General features: G+C 57.5%; 2 protein-coding genes across 2 annotated transcripts in view; both read right to left on the reverse strand.

Moving 5' to 3' along the window:
- Positions 1-133: 133 nt before the first annotated feature.
- On the reverse strand, positions 134-2,828 carry NUDT16L1 (nudix hydrolase 16 like 1). Its single transcript, XM_082669535.1, has 4 exons — positions 2,649-2,828; positions 2,308-2,568; positions 1,345-1,567; positions 134-412 (listed from the first exon to the last, which is right to left on the reverse strand). The coding sequence occupies exons 1-3, from the start codon at positions 2,799-2,801 to the stop codon at positions 1,346-1,348; spliced, it is 636 nt and encodes a 211-aa protein (XP_082525661.1). The 5' UTR covers positions 2,802-2,828; the 3' UTR covers positions 134-412; position 1,345.
- Positions 2,829-5,544: 2,716 nt separating this feature from the next.
- The window catches only part of MGRN1 (mahogunin ring finger 1), a 52,555-nt gene continuing 33,319 nt past the window's right edge, over positions 5,545-24,780 (reverse strand). Inside the window, 12 exon segments of the mRNA XM_082670020.1 lie at positions 5,545-7,021; positions 7,023-7,058; positions 7,060-7,118; positions 10,772-10,870; positions 12,240-12,285; positions 12,596-12,695; positions 13,257-13,483; positions 14,896-14,961; positions 17,560-17,669; positions 21,227-21,386; positions 22,694-22,762; positions 24,009-24,056. Coding sequence (XP_082526146.1) covers positions 6,860-7,021; positions 7,023-7,058; positions 7,060-7,118; positions 10,772-10,870; positions 12,240-12,285; positions 12,596-12,695; positions 13,257-13,483; positions 14,896-14,961; positions 17,560-17,669; positions 21,227-21,386; positions 22,694-22,762; positions 24,009-24,056 — 1,182 coding nt within the window. The 3' untranslated portion in view covers positions 5,545-6,859.

Here is a 24,780-nt window from a genome sequence, read left to right on the forward strand (position 1 = left end):
ACCAACTGGGTGATCCCTGCTGCCCCATCCCTCTGTTGCCTGTAGCTAGGGCCACCTTTGCATCAGAACCCCCATGATTCTACAAAGCTACCTGGAGAGCGAAGCAGGCCCCAGAAATAAGAGAGGAGCAAGTACAGGTGTTTTATTTACAGAGCAGAGTGTCCTTGCCCACATGTGCCAGCCACTTCGTCGAGGCTCTAAGATGGGACACCCAGGCTGGGCCGGGAGCATTGCTTTCCTTACCAGGCCAGCGCTGTGGAAACTGTGAGCTTCACTGAGGAGTCTTTCCAGACGTAGGGCCATAGGAGACCGCCAGTGGTGACCTTCCTGTCCTGTGGTGGCTCTCCTGTTGTCATTGTGCACGCTTGGCCAGTGCTGCCAGACTGCTTCCTGGAGGTGCCTGCAGGCTGTGCTGGGAACAGAGAGGGGAGGCTCTCAAAGGAAGCAGCAGTGGGCTCAGCCCAGGTGCCACCAGAGCCACCAGGATCAGGGAGAGGCATCACACTGTCAGTCTCAGTGAAGAAACCACCAGACCAGGCCCATGGCCCAGAAGAGTCCATGGCTGGCAGTGCCACAGTCAACACGGGGAGGTGGCTGGCACCCCCACCTGGGAGGGGAGGCCTGCATCAGCTCCACCTGAATGGTACCCAGAGCCCCGCTCTTATGCCCGGCCCCTGCCCTCAGGTCCCTGGGTGGCGGGGAAGGGGACACCCTCGTGCATCCACCCCTAGGCCTGTAGCCAGGACTGAAGAACACACAGAACAGCGGAGGCACAACTTTACTGTCCTTTCTCCAGCAGCTCCCTGTACACCTGGGCCCCACAGCCCTGACTGTTCGCAGGGACAGGGCCCAAGACAGAGCAGGTAAAGCTGCTTTGAAAACTCACCACAAATAAAGCTAACAACCAAAATTAACAACATAACCTCCTATCCTGGGCTGGCGTTTCTCCAGACCCTGGGGCTGGCTCGGGGCAGGACGCAGGATGGAGTCAACCCAAAGTTGGCCTCCACAAGAACAAAACTGCCACGAGAACAAAGCAACTTCTCCAGGGTCCAAGTGCATGTGCACTTATCCACTGAAGCCATCAGGAAACACCTGGGGCTCCACCAGCCCACGACACGCACGCAGAGAGCTCGTTTTAGAGTGGGTGCACCCAGGCCACCACCCAGTAACTGCTCTGGGCAGTGGAGAAGAGGAGGTGCCCACTCCCCAACACAGTCGGAATGGGTCAAGCACAGAACATGCTATAAGACACACTCCCACAATGAGGCTGGAGGGCCCAGCCTCAGCCCACGGGTACAGAGCGCCAGGGGGAGGGCGACAGACACAAGGCACAGGAGCAACCTCAGGAGGAAGATGGGAGCAGCTTCTCTAGGGCCTTCTTCTGCTTTTCTGTGGCCGCAGCCAAAGCTTCAGCCAGCTTTTCCTCGGGCATCATGTTGAGCACCTTGAGAGCAAAGAGGAGCTGGTACTTGGCTGTGCTGATGAAAGCGTTGCTCAGGAAGTTGGGAAAGCCACCGACTCGGTCCTTCTGGGTGTACAGTGGGACGCGCACGAGCCCCAGCACCTGCATGGAGAGGAGACCAGGATTGGGACCAGGCCCCCACACGGATGGCATGGCCTTGGCAGGAGGGGCTTGTGAGCAGCTAGGCCACGGGAAGGACAGCCAGGTTGCCAAGGACATAATGGGAGACCCAGGTAGGGTTGGGTGAGGTAGAAGCCAGCCAGTTCCCTTGGTGCGGTGCAGCCCCTCTCTTCCCCAAGCAAGTTTCAAGGCCATCCCCATGCACATCCCACTCTCAAGTCCCAGCCCTCAACCACTAGCAGGAAGCCCCACAGTCCACACCCCCATGCTCCCTCTTTCACCTGGTGAATCCCAAACACCCCAAGTGCCACTCCCAGTCTTCCAGACTATAAAACCCAGAAGTAGAGCCTTCATCCCTCACACCATGAGATTCCGGCCCATGAACCCAGACCTACAAGATCCCCTTTTTACTCTGCAGTTTCACACCTCCCGGAGCAGGCACCGCCCCTTCCCATCCTCCCACCGATCCCACTCCCCACTCCCAGGATTGGCAATGGCAGGCAGCAAGGCAGATGGAACACAGCCCCGAGGGAGCCCCAGCCCCGGCCCCCCTCCCACCCTACCCGACCCCTGGTCCCTCTCCCCACCCCGAAGCTGGAGACAGCGACACCCTCCCAAACTGTCCAGGGGACCCTCAGGGGGACGTGTTACCCATCGGTGCCTTCCGCGGGGCCAGAGCCAAACCCCGGGGCGGGGGGCGGGGCCCGAGCAGCGGCCCCCACCTCCAGGCCGTGATCCCGCGAGTGCACCGCGCTGATCTCCACAGCATGCAGCTGCTCCAGCGTCAGCTGCCGCGCGTACAGGTGCGCCACGACGCGGTGCGGGCCCTCGGTCAGGTGCGAGCTCAAGTAGTCGGCCTCCGTGAGGCGCAGGCAGCCCAGGCCCAGGCCCAGCACCCGATTCAGTCCGTCCTCCAGCGACCAGAAGCGCCGGTCCACGAAGCCCCCGGGGAAGCCCAGCAGTCCGTCGAAGCGCATCTGCATCTGCAAGGGAGCGCCGGGTCACGGGCGCAGGTCCGAGTGGCGTCCCGTACCCGCCCGCCCGCGTCCTCCCGCGTCCTCACCAGCACCGAGAAGCGCATGGGGATGCGGCCGAAGAGTTGCCCGGGGTTTGCGGCGTACAGCATGGCGTGGCACGAGTGGCTCCAGCCCGGCCCCAGACGCATCGCCTCCACCCGGCTGATCTGCTTCAGCTCCGGAACCGCCGCCGCCGACATCTTGGCACTACCCACCGCGACCCGTGCACCGCCCTTACGTGCATGCGCGGGCCCGCCCCCGCCGTGCCCGAGCAATCCGCGGACAGCCGCGCCCCTGGGCCCCGCCCCTCCGCCAATCGCTGACGCGCACCAGGGCAGAGCCCGTCACGGCTCTCCGACGCTCCGTTGCGGGGCGGAAGGGGCGGGCACAAAGGGAATGGCTGCGGGCGCCCCAGCCGTCACCCAATAGCCGCGCACCCCGAGCGGGCCCCGCCCACGGCCCTCGAAAACCACAGAGCCCAGGACGCAACGCGACAGCCGAGCTCGCAGGAGTGGGGCGTGGACTTCGGGTCCTCGGCCGCGCGGCGCTTGCGGGGTGGGGGCGGTGCTTGCGGAGTCAGGGTTCAGACTACCCGCCCCGAAGAGGGCAGGAGAAGCCGCAGCGATCTCTTTGCCCTCGGCCCTCCCCCAGCGCCTGCCTGGGAGCACCGCCCCGCGGGCTTCCCACCGCCAGCTCCAGGTCTGGCCGGCTCCAGCTTCTGGACGCGAGGGCGCCTCCTGCTTCCCCCAGGGGGCTCAGCTGAGCCCTGGGATCAGAGGACACAACCCTCCCCTGCACGCACGCCAGCCCCATCGTTCTGCAGCCGGCTAAGCACTGGAATCCAAGGTCACTGCTGGTCTGCCTGACTAGAAGAGCAGGAAAGCAGAGTCTGGCAAAGCTCCAACTGCCCTCACAGTACAAGTCCACACCCAGCACTGAACTGGGTGCATGGTGAGGAGTTCTGGGGCTCCCTAAGCCCAGCCTGCTGGGGCAGAAGTGATTTAAATCCCGGGGCAGGGAGCTTCCCAGCCCAGCGCACCAAGTACCCTGCCTGTCAGACACCATAGCCAGGTACTGTTGGAGGAAATAAGGTCTCCCCCACTTTATTCCGAGGAGGAACCTGGGGCTTAGATGAATGGGACTTGCCTGAGGGCACCCAGCAGTTTGTGAGAGCCAGGATCCCACCCAAGATTCCCACTGCCTCCTACCCAGTGTACACAACAGAAAACCGTGAAGCTTCAGCAAAAGGGGGCCCGAGTTACTTACCAGCTGTCTGTACTGGAGAAGGAAGTTGCTAGGGCTCGGAAGCGTCAGAAACAGCCATCAGAGGGACAGTAGCGGGGCTCCCCTGGATCCTATGGTGCCACTCGCTCCACCAGCTGGCCCAAGCTCCATTTTTCTCCCACCATGGACATGGATTTGCTGAGGGAAGGCACCACAGCCTGTGCTCACAGGATGGGTGCCATGGCACAGGCTCAGGAAAGCCATGCAGCCGAGGGCAAGTTCTGTGCCCTGACCGGGGCTGAGAAGGAGAGGGGCAGAGGGCAGGCGAGGGTTGGCAGGATTCGCCAGAAACTCATTCACGTTGGGTCCTCGGTGGTGTTCTGTCAGACGTGGGGAGTAAGGACCCAAAGAGAGAGGCTCTCCCCTACCATGGCCCTCTGCCAGGGGTCAGGGCTCAGGTGGGGCAGCCACAGCTGGCAAGGGGAAGCCAGATTCCAGGGCAGGTAACCGTGTCTGAAGGGGAGAGATTATCAAGGGGAAGGGCCAATTCAGGGAGGACCCCACCTCCAGGCCGCAGACATTAAGAAAGGAGGTGGGTTGGTTTGGGGGCAGTGTGGAGGGAGATCCAGTGCAGCCCATGCAAGAACCCATGTGACACTGAGCGCCCTTCTACCACACTGGGACCATGCCAGACCCAGGCACAACTGAGGTGGCAAGCCTTCCTTGGGGCAGGGACAGGCTGCCTGAGTCAGAGGGGACCAGAGGAGGCTACTTGGAACTGTGTCCACAGAGGAGCCAGGGCCCTGCTGGTGGGTGGTGGTTCAGGCAGTGCTGCAGTGGGTGTTCTGGAGCCCCAGCCTTTCCCTACGAGGAGGCTGCTCGCTGGGCAGGAGAGCGCAGACCAAGCAGAGGGCCCTGGCTGGGCTCCAGCATCCTGGCAGCCAAACCTGCCCCTCCAATCCATTCCCCACATGACAGCTGGAGAAAGTTGCTCCCTTGCTTAGAAGCCTCTGGCTAAAACTACCCCACAAGGTGTCTGCACCCCACACCCCCAACTCTGATGCTTCAGCCACTTGCTGGACACACTTGGTCCACTCCTGCCTCTGGGCCTTTGCACTTGCTGGGCCGCCTGCCTGGGGTGCGCTTCTGCGGAGAGCTCCTTGGCAGCATTCAAGGCTCAGCTGAAATATCTCCTCAGAGAAGCCCTCCCCAGCCACAGGTTAAATCAACTCCATCTCGTGACCCGCTGACTCTCTTCCTAACAGTAACCAGACCTGGGAAAACTTGGATTACTTGCGTGGTGTCTCACTGACTAGAACACAGGCTCCAGGGGCCTTGCCCATTTTGACTTCTGGCAGAGCAGGCACTCAGTTCACGGCGGTGGGATGAATCAACTCGCTGAAGCAACCTGCACACCTGGAGGCTTTGGGCTCTGCCACCTGCTCAGGAGGCAGAGCCAAGTCCCAAGGGTCCCTCCTTTGCTCCAACCCAACAATCAGCACGATATGACCAAAAGAATAATAACAGCAGTCCTCACGCCCTCCTGGAAGTTGTAGTTCGCGGACATCTTATACATGAGGGAACAGAGGCTGCAGCCACAAGTTGGCACCTGCACTGCTGTGAGGGCGTCAGAGCTGCCACCAGCTACTCAGCTGTCCTGCCTCCCAAGAAACAGCCTCAGTCCTAAGGTGCTGTGCACGGAGGAAGGAGCGGGTGGGATATTGCTGCATGATTTTATTACTATAAATAGACAGTAAAAACGAACAAAAACTAGCCAATCAGAGTACATCAAATGGTAGCACACGCAAGTACAAGACAGGCCAGTCTGCACCCTGTCCTTCAGAGTTACTGGCACAATATCGATGGCGAGAGGCCGGGGTGCTGGCCGTGAGAGGAGAGGGCTGAGGAGAGGGACACGGCCGCCCTGCCTGTGTGTGTGTGCGTGTGTGTGTGTGCATCGGCATGCGTGCACCCATGAACACATGGTGGGTAGGAGGGGAGGGGAGGCAGGGAGCCAAGGGGCCAGGGCAGGCTGCCCCAAGCGTGGCCACTGTTCACAGGCTCAACCGGAGGGAAAAGGAGTCATCCACACCCGACTGCCCCACTCAACAGAGCCTCAGGCTGTGCAGCCGGCCGCCCCAGAACCGTCCTTCCCAGGGCAGCTCCTCAGGAAGCGGGACGCTCTCCCGCTTGCAAGGAAAGTAAGTGTCTGCACCCGGGAGCTGCAGACCCACCCACTGGACTCAAGGTCCTGCTGGGGAAGCTCTCACCCGGGGGCACCAAGGCCAAGCGTCCCCTCTGCCTTTCTGTTACCCAGAAAGTTTATCTTTAAAAAAAGACGAGGTCACCTCAGATGGGACCCTCATCCCCTGGCAGGTTCCACCACAGGAGTCCCAGACAGAACAAATCAAAGAGAAACGCTAAGTGGCATCTACATGGTGAAGAGGGAGCAGAGAAGCCACTCAGGCCCTCCCGGGGCGGGTGGGCAGCAGCGCCACCGGCCAAGTGGAGCCCCCCACCCGGAGGGTCTGATGACATGGGCTAGGCTGCCTCCGAGAAGGTGTGGGGCTCAGAGAAGGGCCCCTGGACACAACCGCTGTTAATGGCCAGACCCAGACCTGGCCTGACTGCCTAGCCGCCCGGGGGGGGGGGCGGGGGGCAAACTGTGGGAGGTGGTCCCACAGGGCCGCGTAGGGGGGGAAGGGTACACGCACATGGGGAGGGGACAGGCACTGTTTCCTTCATTGACTGACACTCGGACCCCACTTCCTTTCCTCCCACAAGGCCCCCGTGACGTTTCCTGTGAAGACTGCACTCTGTTGAGTTCTCGGGCATTGACGGGCCCCCTACAGACTTGGGGGCTGGGTGAGGCCCATCCAGGCTGCACCTGGGTGATCAGCCCATAGGACGACTGGGAGGAACCCCAGAGCTCAGCGCCCAGGACAGAAAGCCGCCATCCTTCATCCTGTACCATTTATAAATACATCGACCGTAGAAAAAGGGGGTTGTCAGAGAGGAAGGTCAACTGTGCTCTTCAATCAAGGGTCACATGGCCCCTCGGAGCCAGTGACCACACAGGGCGTGCAGACTGGAGAGGCCAGGGGTCACGCTGGAGTCCGGGCAGCCCCTCGGCCAAGTCTAGGGAGCTGAGGGCTCCATGCTGCCAGCCTGGCCACGCTCTCAGAGTGGGGTCAGCTCAGCGGCCCCAGGGTCAGGACTGGGGCCACCAAGTGGAGGCCGGGGGGGCCCGGCGGTGTGGAGGCTGCGGGGCGTCTCCATGGAGGTGGACCATCCTGCAGGCAGGAAACAGGGAGGAGGGTCACGTTCGGCTGAGCTGCCCCGCCTCACCGCTCCCTTCGCCCACCAGGCTCTGGGTCCCCACCAGCTGCCCCGCTGTGTGTCTGCGGCAGAGCACACAGAGGGCCCGGTGACTCCAGCCCCCGCCCTGGAACAGAAGGCAATGGGGCACCTTGGCTGCCAGCTCCCAGGTGCCCCGCCTGTGCCTGCTCCGTGCTTCCTGGGCTCCGACAGGCCACTGAATTTGGCTGGAACTCGGTCACCCCCGGTGGAGGGGTGCCTAGAGCAGCCCCAGGAGCCCCTGCCTGCCCTCCTTGGAGGCTGTTCCCGCCATCCCCACATGGCGCCTCCAGGATGCCGTGAGGGGCTCCGTCCCTAGCTCAGGCCACCCCCAGGCGCTGGTGCAGGGGGAGCTGCACACCTCTCAGGGCCGTGCCCATCCGCACAAGGAGCCCCGGGGTGGATTCAATGGCAAACCCAGAAGCCCCCTGCGACAGACTTCGGGGACTCGGTGAGGGACAGTTTTCTTAGGAGCCGTGGCTTCACGTGGGAAGCCAGCTCTGCCACACAGCACACAGGACAAATACAATTCCTAGCAGCCGGGTCTGACCCGTTTCCTACTTCCGGAAGTTTTACCTAAGTGGCAACACTCAACATCTCCCACGGATGAGAATAAAGGTGTCAGGTCCTATTTCAGCAGAGAGTAAGATTCATCACAAGGAATCATCAAGGAAGATGAGAAAGGACTGTGGGGGAAGGCAGTGGGTGGATGGACCCCGCAGCCTGGGTCCAAGACGGCTGACCGGGAGGAGGGCTGCGTCCCACAAGGCCGACACAGCACGCGGTGCGACCCCACCCACACTCGTCTGGAAACCCTGGGCCACCGAAGGAGCCAGGTTCTCTATCTCCAGACTTGCTGGTGAGGCTGCTGTCACCTGAGGGAGGGGCAGGGGCCCCAGCGCGTCCCTTCCCAGTGGTGCTCGCAGAACTGTCTTCTGTAAAACGTCTGTTTGGGTCGCCCAGGGAGAGGGCACCTCCCTGTTAGGTGGGGAGACCACTTCACGCAGCCGCCTCACAGACTGACATCAGGGCATGTTGGTGTTCCGGAAGGTTCCAGAGGTGGGTGGGGGAACAGGCTAGTTGTCAGCGATGGGAGGGTCTCAGCTAGGGCTGAGTCACTGATCCCAGGACCCTCAAGGCTGCAAGAGCCTGACTGGGCTGCCTGGTCCAGATGGGAAATCCTCTGGTTCCAAAAGCCAGCATCAGACCCCACACGACCACCTCTCAGGGGCACCTCTGCTTTGGTGTTTGGAGCGCTCTGGATTCTGAATCCAGGGCCCCGGAGAAGACACGGCTGTGGAAGGAGCCCGGAAAATGGGAAGGAACCCCCAGCGGGAGCAGGAGAGGGAGGGTGGCTGGGGCCCTCTCTCCAGCACCCTGCCAAGGCCGCCCGCAGAGCCCCCGCCCCGCGTGCGAAGGCGTCACGTACCAGCTTACTTCTCTAAACCACCGGAGCAGGAGCCGGGCCCCAGGGCTGCGCAGAGGAGGAGAGAGACGGAAGCTCGGTTAGCAAAGCGCTCAGAGGGACCGGCACGTTCCAGGGCAGAGGCACTGGCTTTAGGACAAGGTGCCAGGGTGGGGGTGGGATATGATGGAAATAAATGCCACACAAACCGATGTGCTGACACAAAAGAGACACGTGCTGAAAACGCTACCTGAGAAACAGCTCTGGGCCCAGTGCTAATGAAGAGGAACCCAGCCCAGGGAAGGATGCAGGTAGCTGGGGCAGGGCTGGAGGCTGGGCGCAGTGGAGCCCAGGAAGGGCCCCCACCCCGCAGGGCTGCTGGGATGCCGGACATCTAGGATTTCTCCATTTTATGGATTTGCCCCCATCTCCTTTCTTCCTATCTACGGGATACACTAAGATTCACTGAATCACGCTCCAGCCAGCCAGAGAACGCGGTGCTGTTAAAAAGAATGGAGATCCCTGCGTGTGTGCATTCTTAAACACACACACTGATGTGGAAGATGTGTAGGGTCTCTGCTAAGCAAAAAAGCCCGGAGAAAACAGAGGAAGAGGCGTGGGAATGGACGACTCAGAGGTGTGTGTGTCCACGAGGACCCCTGCCTGCCCCCCAGGTACAAGCAGCCATGCTTGTGAGGAGGGGGTACAGGACACCCACGTGCAGCCTCCTCTCTGCTCTGGCATCGAGAACCAGCCCCACCCTGCTGTCCAGTCAGGCCCCACAGCCAGCTTTTTGGCCTCTGTGGCCTCTCCTCTACCACCTCCAAAGCCGACTGCCTCCACCCCCAGTGTGGACCTAAAGAAGGCCCGAGACATGCACTGGGGGATCCAGAGAGCCAGAGGTCCTGCTCTCACCCGTGGGCTGGGCCAGCCGGCTGTGGCCTGTCCTGAGCTCCTGGACACTCCGTGGGGCACTCGAGGTGTGGGAAGTGAGGGGTGGCACTGCAGAGGCTGCGTGCACTCAGGGTGCCCTCACCCACACCCAGGGGCTGCCTGCAGGGTCAGGACTCACTCAGGGCTCTAGGAAGCTGAGTCCCTCTCCTGACCACCCCTCAGCCCCCGACCAGGTTTTCATCCTCATGATATACTAAGTCCTCTGGAATCCTGTGTTAATCTAAGGTCCCAGACACAGCTTTCACCCAGGGGTTCCTTTGGGTAGGCCCGTGTGTGTCAACGAACCAACTAGTGCCCTCCTTCCTCACACCTGGGGACCCACTGTCCTCTAACCACACCCTCTGTCTGCACAGGCCGCTGCTCGTCCAGAAGCCCAGGAACAAGAGGCCCTTCCAGACCAAAGCACATCACAGTTCCCCCAATGCCCAGGCCAGGGGACCAGGCAGTGGTGGCTCCCGAGACAGGTAGGGGCGAGGAGAAGGGGCTTCCCAGCCACGAGGAAGCAGCCAGGCTCTGAGGGCAACGTGGTTTTTTATCTTGATTCCGGAAACCTCAGGTGGTGTCCCAGCAGGCCTGGGCACAAGCGTCTGAGAGACCCCAACTCCCGTCCCGTCTTTGGAGCCCAGGACTTGAACCTGAGGATCTTGACCCAGAGGAGCAGCGAGCAGAGCTAAGGCCACAGGGCCCTAGGTGGGGGCCTGGGAAGGGGTGCGAGGAGACGCAAGACCCCTTCCTGCTGCCCTTGGGCCTCGCTGGCACCTAGTGCCCCAGCCTGTGTCCCTTGCCCTGGCCTGGATGTGCTGCTTCACCCGGGCCCAGGGAGACTGTGAGCCCCAGGCCAGTGGTGGAGCCTGTTGGCCCTCGCCAGGCCTGCAGCCAGCGGGGAGGTTTCCGTCTTCAGCTGCCTGGGCAGAGGCCCGGCTGCTGGGGCACCCAGCACAGCCCAGGGATGAAGGAAGACAGCAGTGGCAGTGGGACCAGATTTGCCCGCCTGGACTTAAACAAGAAGCCTTTTCTGCCTTCCTGAGGCTGAGCTGGCTCCGGGATGAAAAGGAGCCTCAGGCACAGGCTCTGCCCCAAAGAACCAGGGGCTGCAGGGTGACTGTGTAATCCGGGCCTGGCCGTGCTTTGGGGGTCAATGGAAGGAGCGTGCGCTCAGAGCCAGGGATGGGGAAGTGGGCTTCCCCCAGGCCTGGCAGGCTCCCAGCGCCACCGGCCGAGTGCCGTTACCTGGCAGGTAGATGTCTGCAGCTGCGCTGGGCTGGCCTCGGCTGCAGGGCTCGGGGCTGCCGTCCTGCAGGACGTTCTCGATAGACGGCACTCGGCTCCCTGCAGAGGAAGGGGCAGGTTCGGGACCGGCAGGCAGGAGTCTGGGACCCCAGACCCCACCCTGGGGCCCAGACCCCACCCTTGACTCCCCCTCTGCTCTCCCAGGACCCAGAGGTAGACGTCTATTTTCTTTCTCTTTCCTTTTCTCCTACCCACCAGCGTGGGGCTTTATTTTGTTTTTATTATAAAAACATCACATAGCCACATTTAAAAGACAACATGGAATGGTAATAGATCTGACTGTCTCCTATCTTCCTGGACAGGCAGGTGGGTGCTCAGCCCTCTGACCCCCAGGCCCGCAGCAGGGAGCTCACATGTCGGGGAACAGGGGGGTGTCCTCTCTCTCACACATCAGTTCTCAGCCCGGGACCTGCACTGTGCTTGTGGGGGCATCCCCTCAGGCAGAAGAGGGACCTGGATCCTGTGACAGGGCCTCCGGAGGGCCCCCAGTCCTGGCACATGCTATGTGCAGGTGGGAAGGAGCCACAGCCATGGAAGGTAGGGAAGCTTAGGCCTGAGAGGCAGAGGGACCTGGCCCTGCACGCCGGGTGGGAAGTGACAACACCATGCTCCTGGGGGACACCTTAACCCTGGCACCATTCCCAGGCCCAAGGCCCTGCCCAGCGGCCTGCAGGCAGACATGGGTCACCCAGCGCAGCACTGGCCAGGGGCCACCCAGCAGGGAGGGGGTCACAGTGCCAGGGTGGCTGCAGGTTGCTCTGGGGGCCTTGACCACAGTTTGGCTACCCCCTGGCTCTGTCATTCTCAACTAAAGGGCCTTGGGCCTCCCCCGACACCAACCCTGAGCCTCAGTCTCCTCATCTGTCTGACGCGGGGAGGAAAGACCAGGCCTGCAGAGGAACAGCGTCTTCCCACCTCCTGTCACCTCCCCACTCACAGCCAGTGCCGGCAGCGGCGGCTGGGACTGGACCCCAGGGGGCTGCCAAGTGCTAAACCTCTGCTCAGGAGGGACACCAGGCCCCTTACACAGGGAACACGCCGGGGAGGGGCCTGGCTGAGCTGCGCACCCACCGGCCATCGGCTACCCCAGGCCTGGGCAAGGCCCAGAGACCCCGGTGGGACCCTGCCCTGGAGGGAGGGGCACAGCCCAAGCCCAGGAGCATGGAGCACCGACCATGGGCAGAATGATCCAGGCGGGAAGAAAAAGGGCTGCTACCACTAAATGGACGGATAAGGAGGGAAAACCAGGAGCGGCCCAGGGCTGTCCTCCATGAGACCGTGTAGGAACCAAAGTGTGTGGTCCCAGGAGGGCAACTAACACAGCTTGGAGGAACCTCCGGAAGAGACTTGGAGGCCCCGCTTCCTGCCGGGCAGGGAGCACCAGGGCCTCAGGGAGGAGAGGGCTCACCTTGCTTTAGTGATGAAGTCTCGTCAACCTCCTCCGTTATGAAGCTCTAGGAAACAAAGGAAAAACATGCCTGGACCCTGGTGCTGACAGCTGGGCACCAGGCTGCAGGTGGCCGGGGAGGACACAGGGTGAGTCGGGTCCAGGACAGGCGGCGCCTTTGGGTGTGTCACACACAGCTCCTCCTACGGCCCTCGCTGGACTCCACCCAACAGCACCCACCCGACAAATGAGGAAACGGAGGCTGGGGGAAGTCACAGCAGCCAAGGTCAACGAGCGAGCGCGAGGGAGTGGTGGAGCGTGGGGATGGAAGGACAAATGGCAATGGCATGCCTGAGGAGGGCGGGCAGGGGCCTCACCTCTGGGGAGCTGCTCAGCGCCACCCCTGCCCCGCTCGGCGGGGGCGGGGCCTCCGAGTCATCCTCTTCATGGATGGGGGACGATGGGGACCGCAGGGTGCTGGGGACAGAGTGGGCGGAGGACAGAGGATGAGCAACGCCAACCCCACCCAAGCCAACGCCCCAGCTGGGCCAGCAAACGTGCGCTAGGCCTGGGGAGTAGGTGGCCCTCCACCTGCAGCCTGCACACGGCACTGTTTGCGGGGGAGAGGGGAACCGCGATGGTATAGGCTTGGGGGGAGGGCTGAGCAACAGCAGGAGAGACCCACGTGTCCTGCTGTATCTTTGGAGTTGTTTTGTCACACGTATAAGGCGCACGGGCTGTGGGAGTTTTATAGAACCTGTGCCTTCTTTATACTTTTCTAGAAAACCAACACACGTCTGAGCAAAGACTAAACACAGCAGGGCTGCTCGCTGGCACCTCCAAGTGTCCAAAGGACCAGGACTGACCCTTGCCCAGCCCCTGGGCATGTGGCCCTCGAAAGTCCCTTACATCAGTGATGATGATCCTGTAATCGCCAAGCAAGGCCAGGGCTGGCTCGTGGGGCACAAACAAGGTGGATGAGGTGCACCTGGAGGGTCCCGCACACCTTCCCCAGGGGGCTGCCGGCGGTGGTCTCACCTGTCGGGGGATTTGCTCCTCAGCTTGCCCTTCTGGAGGCTGCTTTCCATGATCCGATCGATCCCAGCAAGTGGACAACTCGCTTGGGACAGGCCGTCTGAGACGCCTGAATAGGTGATCTCTTCATAAAGGGGGGCCGAGGGGATGGCTGGGGAGGCAGCCCGAAGGCCGTTGAGCGCCTCGAGCAGGGAGATGGGCTCGTAGCCAGGCGGGATGCTGTCGGAGCTCTGCAGGGACAGGAGCAGGTGAGGGACGGGCCGGCCAGGCACCCTGCCCACTGCCCATGGCCACAGAGCCCCAGACGCCGGCCTGGCGCCCCAGGGATGGTCTGCTCCCCAGAACCTGCTCTCTGACCATCTCCTGTCCACTCCACCTTCCAGAGACTCATATCCCCCTCCCTCAGAGGGGCGCCAAGAACTCCAGAGCAGCATCGGACACCCAAGTGGCCCACTCGGTGCCCAGGATGGAGGAAGAGAGGGCCTTGGCCAGCCCCTACCTGGCTTTCTGCTCCTGCCTGGTGGGCGCAGAGAGTGAGAGAGGTGTTAGTGAGAGGAGGGGGCAGGGGCAGGGGCAGGAGGGGAGCAAAGCCATGGCAGAGGCGGGAGAAGCCGGTGGGAGTGTGTGGCCTAGGCCAGGAGGACCTGCCCGACACGGGGGCCCAGCCTAGAGATCCTCCTTGGGCCGGACAAGCAACTGCAGGGCTGATATGGGCTCCGGGGAGCCTAACAGGCACCTCCTCAGGACCAGTCTCACCCTCTCTGGGAGTAGATCCAATCAATAGGCTGAGTCTTGCTTTAGGGTTAAAGGCAAAGGGAGATGTTAGGCCTCCCAAGCCGGGGGGTTGGGCAGCCGCCTGCCCTCACTCTCGTGAACAAGGTGAAGGGCAACGCTCTCTACATGGGACTCCTGCCTGCCCGGCTGACCTGTGAGAAGGAAGGGAGCTGCCCTTCAGGGAGGTGACAGAGTGACCCTAGGGACCAGGGGGAGGCAGAGGAGCCAGGTGGTGCTCTCTGTCCTCAGCAAGCACCTCCTGGGTTCCCTGGGACCACGGTGTCTGCATTTGTCCCAAGCCACCCCTTGCCCCTCGAAACAGGGAGAAAACCTCTCTGTCTAGGCTGACCCTCAGTGACCCCAACCCTCTACCATTTTCCAAAGGGGCCCGGGGCTCAGCGGAGGCCCCAGGCAGAGGCCTGGCCCAGCCACATGTGGCCCAGCCACATGCTGTCTGCTCCCTGAGATGCAGGAAAAATGTGAGAAATACAAGTGTTGGCCTGCAGAGCAGGGATGCAGGGTGAGCAAGCACGAGGGACGTTTGCAACAAGAGCGGCAGCCTTAGTTCCGCCTCCGTCATTCCACTGCCAGCAAGAAAAAAAAGGGAAACAGGGCATCAGGAGACCATGGGCAGAAGCAGAGCTGGCGAGAAGGGGTGCCCGGGGCTTTCTGCCGACAGACCTTGAGCTTTGCTTGTTCCACAAAACTCCCTTCCTGGGCAGGGACGCCGGGACTGGGGAGAGTGGATTTGACAGATTAAATGAACAGAACACGTTAGCCTGGGGTGAAAGTGACTTCCCATTCTTGTCACTGGTACAATAATCAGGGCACAGGGCAAAGACGTAGCCACAGGGCCAAACACACTTACTGTTTCCCTTTTAGGTTTCTTGCTGGCCAGTGAGGCAGGGTGCGACTTTGATTTTTTAAAGGGACACTGTCAAGATAAAAATCATAGATTTTACCGCTGCCACCCCCCATGCGGCGCTGGAGCTGGCTGGCTGGGGTCTCCCTGGTCTGCTGGTCTCCAGGTGTGCCATGAGCCAGCGCTTCGCAAACTCTACGTGCATGTAAATCGTGGGGACCTGGCCGAGCATGGGTTCTGCCTTGGGCCTGGGTTGGCTGCGCCTGCACATCCTTGCAGCTCTGGAAGAGCCCATCCCCGTCCGCAGCGGCCACTCATGGTCTGGGTCACCTTGAGCAGCAGGTCCTGGCCAGGGCAGGTGTTGACAGTGGCCAAGCGCTCCCCACAAGCGGGCCTGGCTGGGCACAGGGAAGGGACCTGGAGGTCCCAGCACAGCCTCATTGACTCATCACCAAGTCTAGCTCCTAAAGGTGGGGCTAAAGCCCCCGATGACCCCCACTCTGCAGCGATCTTAACAGACTCACTGGAGGAAATGCCCAATCTGGACTCTAGTACTACGTGGAAATTGCTCGTGCAGGGAATGTGGCAGAGAACAAGGGCCACTTAATTGGGACTGTAACCTCCAGAGAGGAAGGCGGTGGCCCTCTGGAGTGCGAGCTTACCATCCAAGCCCCAGGCTGCCCTGCACTGTGGGAGGCACTTCGGCTCTCAGGACAAGAAGGATAAACATGGGAGGATCCTGCCTGACCCTCAGATGCCAGGGCAGAAACCCAGAGAGGCGACAATAAAAACCCACCACCTGAGCCCACCCTCCGTGGAAGAGCAAAGCTCCTTTCTCGGGGTCAGGAACAACTCAGTACTGTTTTTCTCTCCACCAAAAACATGGTGCTGGAGAAAGTACTCGCTGTTCTGAAAACAAGTCCACTGTTAAATGGCTGAGGGCCTGGTTTCAGAGCCGGAAGCCCTGATGCCTATGGGCCCCACAGGCTAAACAGTGTGGCTGGCCCGGGAGAAGTGGGGTGATGGGCACCCCAACCTGAGGGGCAGCCTTGCTCCTGATCCAGCAGCAAGACCACACCTTCAGATTTTGAAAGAGAAGCCAGAAATCTGAGTCTTAAGGAAAATTCCTAGACTTTTAAACATTGGCCCAATTTTCAGAAATGCTGGGCTGAACACATCACACCTGCTGGCCTGGGGCAGGCGCCCTCTGTGGGTATGCCAATCCAGAGGGCTTTGGCTCTTTTTCCTTTTCCTTTTTAATTTTTTTAAAAATAAATTTATTTATTTGTTTTTGGCTGCGTTGGGTCTTTGTTGCTGTGTGTGGGCTTTCTCTAGTTGTGGTGAGCGGGGGCTCTTCGTTGTGGTGCGTGGGCTTCTCATGGCGGTGGCTTCTCTTGTTGCAGAGCATGGGCTCTAGGCGCCCGGGCTTTAGGAATTGTGGCTCGCGGGCTCTAGAGTGCAGGCTCAGTAGTTGTGGCGCACGGGCTTAGTTGCTCCGCAGCATGTGGGATCTTCCCAGACCAGGGCTTGAACCCATGTCCCCTGCATTGGCAGGCGGATTCTTAACCACTGCACCACCAGGGAAGCCCTCTTTTTCCTTTTTATTTTTTTATTTTTATTTATTTATTTATTTATTTTTTTGCGGTATGTGGGCCTCTCACTGTTGTGGCCTCTCCCGTTGCGGAGCAACAGGCTCCGGACGCGCAGGCTCAGCGGCCATGGCTCACGGGCCTACCCGCTCCGCGGCATGTGGGATCTTCCCGGACCGGGGCATGAACCCGCGTCCCCTGCATCGGTAGGCGGACTCTCAACCACTGCGCCACCAGGGAAGCCCCTCTTTTTCCTTTTTAGAGAGCTGGCAGGGCCTCTAAGAATCACTGGATCCAAACCACCTCAATTGAGAGCCCAGAAAATAGGTTCACTGGCTGACAATGCTCAAAGTCAGCTGGGACCCAGGAGCCGGGAGCCGGGCCTACTCCTGTCCGTCCTCGGTCCTTCTGCCCCCACCTGCCCACCTCAGCGACCCCCTAAACCCCACCCTGTCTGTGTGTCTCTCCACATCTCTTTCTGTGTCTCCCTGTCTGCCCATCTCTCAGCATCTCCCTTCTGAACCTCATCCCCATCTGTCTCTCTCTCTCTCTCTCTGTATCTGTCTCTCCATGTCTCTGCATTTCTGTGTCTCTCCCTCCCCATCTCTGTCTCTGCCCACCTCTCTCTCAAGGTCACCTTGGTGGAGCAGAGGTGATGACACCACGACCCTTCAGACTCAGTGAAGGGTCACCTGCATCTTAGGCTCTTGCTATTGGCAAAAGCAACGCCATCCGGCAGCCAGAGCTCACTGGGCCCAGCCTGGACCACCCACGCATCTTCACAGCTGCCCGTCGGGACCAGGCAGGTGAGCCAGAGGCCCAGAGAGCTGGCAGGCAGGGGTGCTGGCCAGATAGTCTGGGTCCTGGCCTGGCACCACCCTGAGGGCAGAGCCTGGGCAGCCTCCTCCTGGCCATACCTCCAGGGCTTCCTGACCTACTGGATCCCACCTGACCAGCCCCACCAGGAGCCAGGCACTGTCCTAACATGAAGGCGGGCCCTGCACAGTAGGCAGGGGCTTCCTCCAGGCCCCTCCTGTCTCCACCCCCACACCCTCCAATGCAGGAAGGAAGAGGCACTTACAGAATGTTCATCGTGGTCCATGCTCTGGGCCAAAACGGGGCTGAAGGAGATGGGGGACAGGGCTCCTGGCTTCTTCCTCACTGCCCGGATCTGCAGAAGGGCCCGGAAAGCTGTGGCGGAAGGACAGGGTCATGTGAGGCAAGGGGCAGCACCACTGAGACCCTCCAAGTTTCGGGGACACTGACCACCCACCCACCCCGCAGCAATCCCAGGACAAGCCACGTTTCTGAGTTGAAGGCAGTATTTTTTTTTGACATCAGTCTCAGTAAAATTTTGAGGGGTATGTCTCCTCAGGCAAGGGAAACAAAAGCAAAAATAAACAAATGAGACTATATCACACTAAAAAGCTTTTGCACAGCAAAAGAAACTATCAACAAAATGAAAAGTCCACCTACTGAATGGGAGAAGATATTTGCAAACAATATATCTGATAAAGGGTTAAAATCCAAAATATTCAAAGAACTCATACAACTCAACATCAAAACAAACAACCCAATTAAAAAATGGGCAGAGGGGCTTCCCTGGTGGCGAGTGGTTAAGAATTTGTCTGCCGATGCAGGCGACATGGGTTCGAGCCCTGGTCCGGGAAGATCCCACATGCTGCAGAGCAACTAAGCGCGTGCGCCACAACTACTGAGCCTGCACTCTAGAACCTGTGAGCCACAACTACTGAAGCCCGCACGCCTAGAGCCCATGCTCCGCAACAAGAGAAGCCACCGCAATGAGAAGCCCAAGCACGACAATGAAGAGCAGTCCCCGTTCGCCGCAACTAGAGAAAAGCCCGCGCGCAGCAACGAAGACCCAACACATACAAAAATAAATAAATAAATTTATTTTTAAAAAAAAGATAGATGCACCCCCTATGTTCTCTACAGCATTATTTACAATAGCTAAGATATGGAATCAACCAAAGTGCCCATGAATAGACAAATGGATAATAAAGATGTGGTGTATATACGATGGACTATTGTATATGTATATACACCATCAAAAAAGAATGGATGGACCTAGAAGGTATTATGCTAAATGAAGTAAGTCAGATAAAGACAAATACTGTATGATTTCACGTACATGTGGAATCTAAAAAACAAAATAAATGAACAAACATAAAACAGAAACAAGAGTTATAGATACAGAGAACAAACATCTGGCTACCAGATGAGAGTGGGTGGGGAGAGGAAGAAATAGGTGAGGGAGATGAAGAGGTACAAACTTCCAGCTGCAAAATAAATGTCATGGGTATGAAATGTACAATGTGGGGAAATATAGTCAGTAGCTATGCAATACCTTTGTATGGTAACAGACGATAACTAGACTTACTGTAATGATCATTTTGAAATGTACAGAAAATAATTATTATGTTGTATAACAGGAACTAACACAGTGTTGTAGGTCAGTTACACTTCAAAACAAACACACACACATAGAAAGAGAGATCAGATTTGTGGTCACCAGAGGTGGGGAGGGGGAGGGGGAATTAGATGAAGGCCATCAAAAGGTACAAACTTCAAGTTACAAGATAAATAAGTATTAGGGATGTAACGTACAACATGATAACTATAATTAACATTGCTGTGTGTTATACATAAAAGTTGTTAAGGGAGAAAACCCTAAGAGTTCTCATCACACACACACAAATTTTTTTTAATTTCTTTAATTTCTATCATTTCTTTATATCAGATGATGGATGTTCACTAAACTTATTGTGATATTCATTTTGTGATGTATGTAACTCAAATCATTATGCTGGGCTTCCCTGGTGGCGCAGTGGTTGAGAGTCCGCCTGCCGATGCAGGGGACACGGGTTTGTGCCCCCGTCCGGGAGGATCCCACATGCCGCGGAGCGGCTGCGCCCGTGAGCCATGGCCACTGAGCCTGCGCGTTTGGAGCCTGTTGCTCCGCAACGGGAGAGACCACAACAGTGAGAGGCCCGCGTACCGCAAAAAAAAAAAAAAAAAAAAAAAAAAATCAGTATGCTATACATCTTAAACTTATACAGATCTGTATGTCAATTATATCTTAATAAAACTAGAAGAAATAAAAAATCTAAAAATAAGGTTAAAGGGGAAAAAAAAAAGAACAGAAACAACATGAATAGATTCCTCCCGGTAGTAAGCCAGAAGCTCAAAGGAAGCAAGACACCTTCTTGGAATCAAATAGTAAGAATGATTTCCTAAAGACAGTAATTCTCAGATACAAGGAATTTTACTCAGTCAAATATAGCTGATGAAATAGATAACCACAATTATATTCTAGTTTTCAAATGCGTAAAGAGTTTGCTTTGTGAAAGTAAGTTGGTTGTGAAGTAAGAGTCCATGCGATATTAAAGAGTATTAACTTATTATTGAAAATGAAAATATGATTTAATTAGAACAAATGCCTTCAAAATGCCCTCCCTTTATCTCCTCTTACTGTATATACTAACAACGGAATACCTTTAACCTGGAATGCAATTCACTAAAAACAACTAAAGTAAATCAAACTGAGAAACAAAGTAAAATAACATGTTACCAACAGAGACTCACTGAATCTAAGTTAGGTTTTTGAGTATGCTAAACACAGGGCAAAGAACACTTCATTACAAAGATCAATTTGCATTAAAAAAATGATAAACCTAAGCTTTGTTCTTTTGTCTTTTTCTGCCTCGGTGTGCAGCTTTCGGGATCTTGGTTCCCCAACTAGTGACTGAACCTGGGCCACGGCAGTGAAAGCCGGGAATCCTAACCACTAGGCCACCAGGGAACTCCCTAAGCTTTATTATTTTTAAAACACACTTTCTTTTTCTCCCCCAGGGTTTCCCAAGGCCATGTATATTGATTAATTGCTGTGAAGCATAATTTTAATGTAGCCATAGACTACTCAACAAAAGAGAGTTTTATAATGAACAGTCATGAACCTAGGAAGTAAATGTAGCAATAAAGAGATATTTTCACACTTGGAGTTTTAAATCGACCAATACATTATTTCTGAAAGTGACAGTAAATCTGACAGTCTTTGTCTATGCTAAAAAAAAAAAAGCTGTCATTTATCTCCTCAGAGAAAATGTCCTGCAGCTCCCATAGGAGGGTGCTCTTGACGCTCACACCCAGTCCCTGCCAGGACCAGCAGGAACCGGGCCCAGGACTGCTGACCCACCAGCAGGACCTACAACCTGAGAATGTTTACTCTCTATTGGAGGATGAATATTTTGTTCAGAATTAGGCCCAACATGACAACTTTCTTTTTTTTAACGCCGTGTGCGCCACTTGTGGGATCTCAGTTACCTGACCAGGGATCGAACCTGGGCCCTCAGCAGTGAAAGCGCAGAGTCCTAATCACTGGACCTCCAGGGAATTCCCCCAACGTGACAACTTTTGACTGAGAAAGTCCAGATGCTCAAGGAAACCAAATTTAACTCCTTGATCATTTACACCCACCACACTTTTCATTTTATTATAATTTTTTATCAAAATATTTCCCACATACTCTTTGAAATAAAGATCTGACTTGCTGATCACTTCTGTGCAGCTCACCCCACACACTGCCCTGCAGCCCCTCCTGGATACTTGCCCTGCATCTGACTTCCCTGGAGGCAGACGGCACCACCCCATCGCCACGGATGTCCCTGCCCACGTCTGCCACCGTGCCTGTCTCCCTGCCCGCCCGCCCGCCCGCCCATCCCACTCACGCAGCCGGCAGATGGGGCAGTTGCTGGCCTGGTAGCGCAGCGTGTCGGCGCACGAGTTGCAGAGGCACAGGTGGCGGCAGGGCAGGATCAGCGTGTCCCGTAGGTCTGACAGGCACACCACACACTCGTTGCTGTTGTCGCTGTTCTCCTCGTCTGAGGGCTGTGGGTACACCGAGGGTCCCAGGGTCAGTGGCTCCCGAGGCCAGATTCCAGGGGCCTTCCTGTTCCCACTTCCCCTGGGGGCTGCGGTGGCAAAGGGAAGCCCCAGGGGCAGAGGAAGATCACCAAAGAGCAGGACGCCCCCCTAGCCCAAGACACCTCCCCAAATCGAGAGATCTTGGGTCTCCTACTCCCCAGAACCAAAGAGGAAATGTGGGAAGACTCGCGTCTGCCAAGGCTGCCCATTTACTTGCTTAAAACAGCAACAACAAAAACATGGCAACGGAGTTCCCGGGCAGTCCAATGGTTAGGACTCTGTGCTTTCTCTGCTGGGGTCTGGGCTCCATTCCTGGTCGGGGAACTAAGATCCCACAAGCTGCGCAGTGCGGCCCCCCAAAAATAAATCAGGCAAGTCTAACTTGTTGAAATGTTTTCCTTAAGTAATGGCACCTTCTGGAAAACAAAATTAGCTTCTGGATCAAGAGGTAGCAACAGCCTAAACAGGGATCAGCCAAGTCCAGCCTGCTGCCTGCTTCTGAAACCAAGTGTTACCAGAATACAGCCTTGCCCCTGTGTTTCTGTATGTCTGTGGCTGCTTCTGCATGATCCCGGCAGTGCTAGACAGATGAGCAGAAGTGACAGACGCCATAGAGGTCGACAACATTAACTACCAGGCCCTCTATGAGAAGTCAGATGACCTCTGATGCAGAAACATGACCTGGGCAGAGAGCACTTGGCATCTAGCCAGTTCCAGCCACCACGGAAGCTGGCCTGAGACCCCAGAGGTTTTTTAAAAAAGGCAGCAGTTTCATTTGTGTCTTAAGACAATGACAAAGGCATGGACTAATTCCCTGGCTGTGCCAGACCTTGGCTCTGTGGACCACCAGGCTCCTGTCACAGGCACTGGAAGGCGAGCCGGCCCACGGGTGCAGCACGGGCTCAACTGCTGATGAAGGGAAAGGCCAAGGCTGCACCGGGGAAGGGGGCAGCAGGAGGGGGTCCGGCATCCCCATGCTGCCCTGATGGCCAGCTGCCCAGTGATGGTAACAAGCCAGTGAATTTGCTGGAAAAAGGACAATGTCCCACAGACTCTGCTAACTCTAGAAATTAAGGAAAAATGATGGAGTCTGGGGGCCTGGGGTCTCCAGGGGAAGGCTCAGCAGGGAACTGGCTCATCTGCCACCAACCTGCAGGGCCCTGGCCAGGACAGGGGCCCCAAGCAGGTCACCCACAGGCCTGCCTCCGAGCAGCTGGGAGGAGCACAGGGGAGCACGGCCAGCCTGGCCCGGTGGTGCCACAAGCACGCACCTTCGTCTCCTGGTTGTTCTTGTTCTCAATGCCGTAGATCTCCTGCAGCAGATAGCTGACCCGGTCCACCTGGAGAGCAGAGAGGTGTCTGGGCACTTGCTCCCAACTCAATGGCTCCTCTGCACCCACCTTTCCCGACAACCCCTCCCAGGTGCCGGGCTCGGGTCCTGGGGGCAGGTGTGGTTGGCGATTCTGTCTAGCCCCACCCCCAGGGAGCGGGCACTACTGGAGACAGGCAGGGAGAACCGTCACCTGCCCAGCCGACTGGTATCAAGGACACTGGGCTGGGCCCAGGTTCTGCCTGCCCCGGAGGGCGTGGAGCCAAGCTCTACCCGGACCTGGCGACCACATCTTCTGCCCACCTTACTGTGCCCAACCCCAGAGGAAAACACCAGCCCCACAAGAGTGACCAGAGTCAGGCCTCGAGCTGACCACAGTTTAGGGGTCAGATACTCCTCCTGAGAGCCACGGCCCTGCCGGTCAGCTCTCCTGAAACAAGTGCCCAGACCATCACTGGGGTCTCCTGCCCTCCTGCCCCCTCCAGGTGTTGCACCTGCCAGAGTTCTCTCAACCCCTCTTTTAAAAAACTCAGCAACACCACTCCTGGGTTGTGGCTGACACACCTGAGCAGCTACACACAGGATAATCTGATAATCACAGCTTTGGAGACAGACCCCACCACGGCCGCTGTTAAATCAGTCTCCAGGCTCATTTCAGGGGACCCTGTCCGCTAAATCCTCACAGAACGTACCTAAGTCGGAGGCCACCAGGGCTAATTCTTCCTGGTGTTAGACCATGGAATTACGGACCCCAAAGAAAGGCTGTACTGGTCTATAGCTCCCATTGGTTCCAAGATATTCCATCCTTCTCTCAAATATGGATTAAGTCAATCTAAGTCTTTGCCCAACACAGAGGTGATTTCAGCAATTTGTGAAGAGGAGGGGAGGCTGCAGTGTTTCTCCCTTCTTTCCTCCCTCCCTTCCTCCATCCCTCCCTCCCTTCCTTCCCTTCTTCCTCCATCTGTCCATTCATTCACTCGGCAAGTGTTTACTGAACACTCACTCGGTTCAAGCTGGACAAGGTTTGGCTACGATGGTCAATGCAGGTACGTGGTGGGTATGCAGGACACGCGGACACACCCAGTGACCCCGACCCTGACTCCCAGAGCCCAGGGCCCACAGTAGTGGTGTCACCAGCTACTTCCACAGCGGCCATGGTGGCCCGGGGAGAATAATCCACAGAGACCACTGGGTCACATGTGTGCGCCTGTCTTTTAAATCAAAAGGGCTCACGGTATTTCCTCTGATGGACTTACGATTTGCTTCTGCTTTAAAGGCTTCACAGAGAAGCTGCCGTCGACGTGCTGCAGGGAAGAAGGACAGAGAGGTTAACTCGGCCATGCGGAAGGCCCGTCCTCGGTCAACCCACATCTACGGCTGAAAAAAGAAGGGGCCACACAAAGACTCGAGAGACAGGCCAGGGATCCTCCAACTGTGGTCCTCTGACCTGGCTTCGAAACTACCCAGAAAATCTTCTAAAAATATCGCCTCCTGGGTCCCACCCTGACCTACAAAACCCAACTCTCCCTGGGTCGTTCTCAAGAACACTCAAGTTCACCACCATCAGCCAAGTTCTGACAATGGATAGGCGCCTCCCCAGCTGCAAGAAGCAGCACCTGGATGACAAGAACCAAGACAGACGGCTCCAGCCCTCAAAGGGCTTGGTCGAATCGCGAAGACAGCACAAGGATGTCACTGCCTTACGTACCAGGAAGGCCCAAAGCTCTGAGAGCCGTGAGAACAAGATAGAGCAAATGCGTCTGGTGGTACCTGGGGAGGCACACGGCTCCGAGTCCACACAGTTAAGCACGGTACCAGATCTGAACTCTCGCTCACCAAATACCCCTTCTGAGCCCACTGAGACCAGCACCTGGCACTTTCTGTAAGGCTGATGGGTTCTGACAGAAGTTTCTAGCATGCTGCACTCCAAAAATAAGGTAGTTTCTCACTGGACTCTACACTGGAAGCACAGAATGGAGTGTCTGCCAGTGACGGCCCATCGCCCTGCCAGAGCACACAGATGGTAAA

This window comes from Grampus griseus (assembly GCF_964374135.1).
Source record: "Grampus griseus genome assembly, chromosome: 14".
Taxonomy (NCBI): domain Eukaryota; kingdom Metazoa; phylum Chordata; class Mammalia; order Artiodactyla; family Delphinidae; genus Grampus; species Grampus griseus.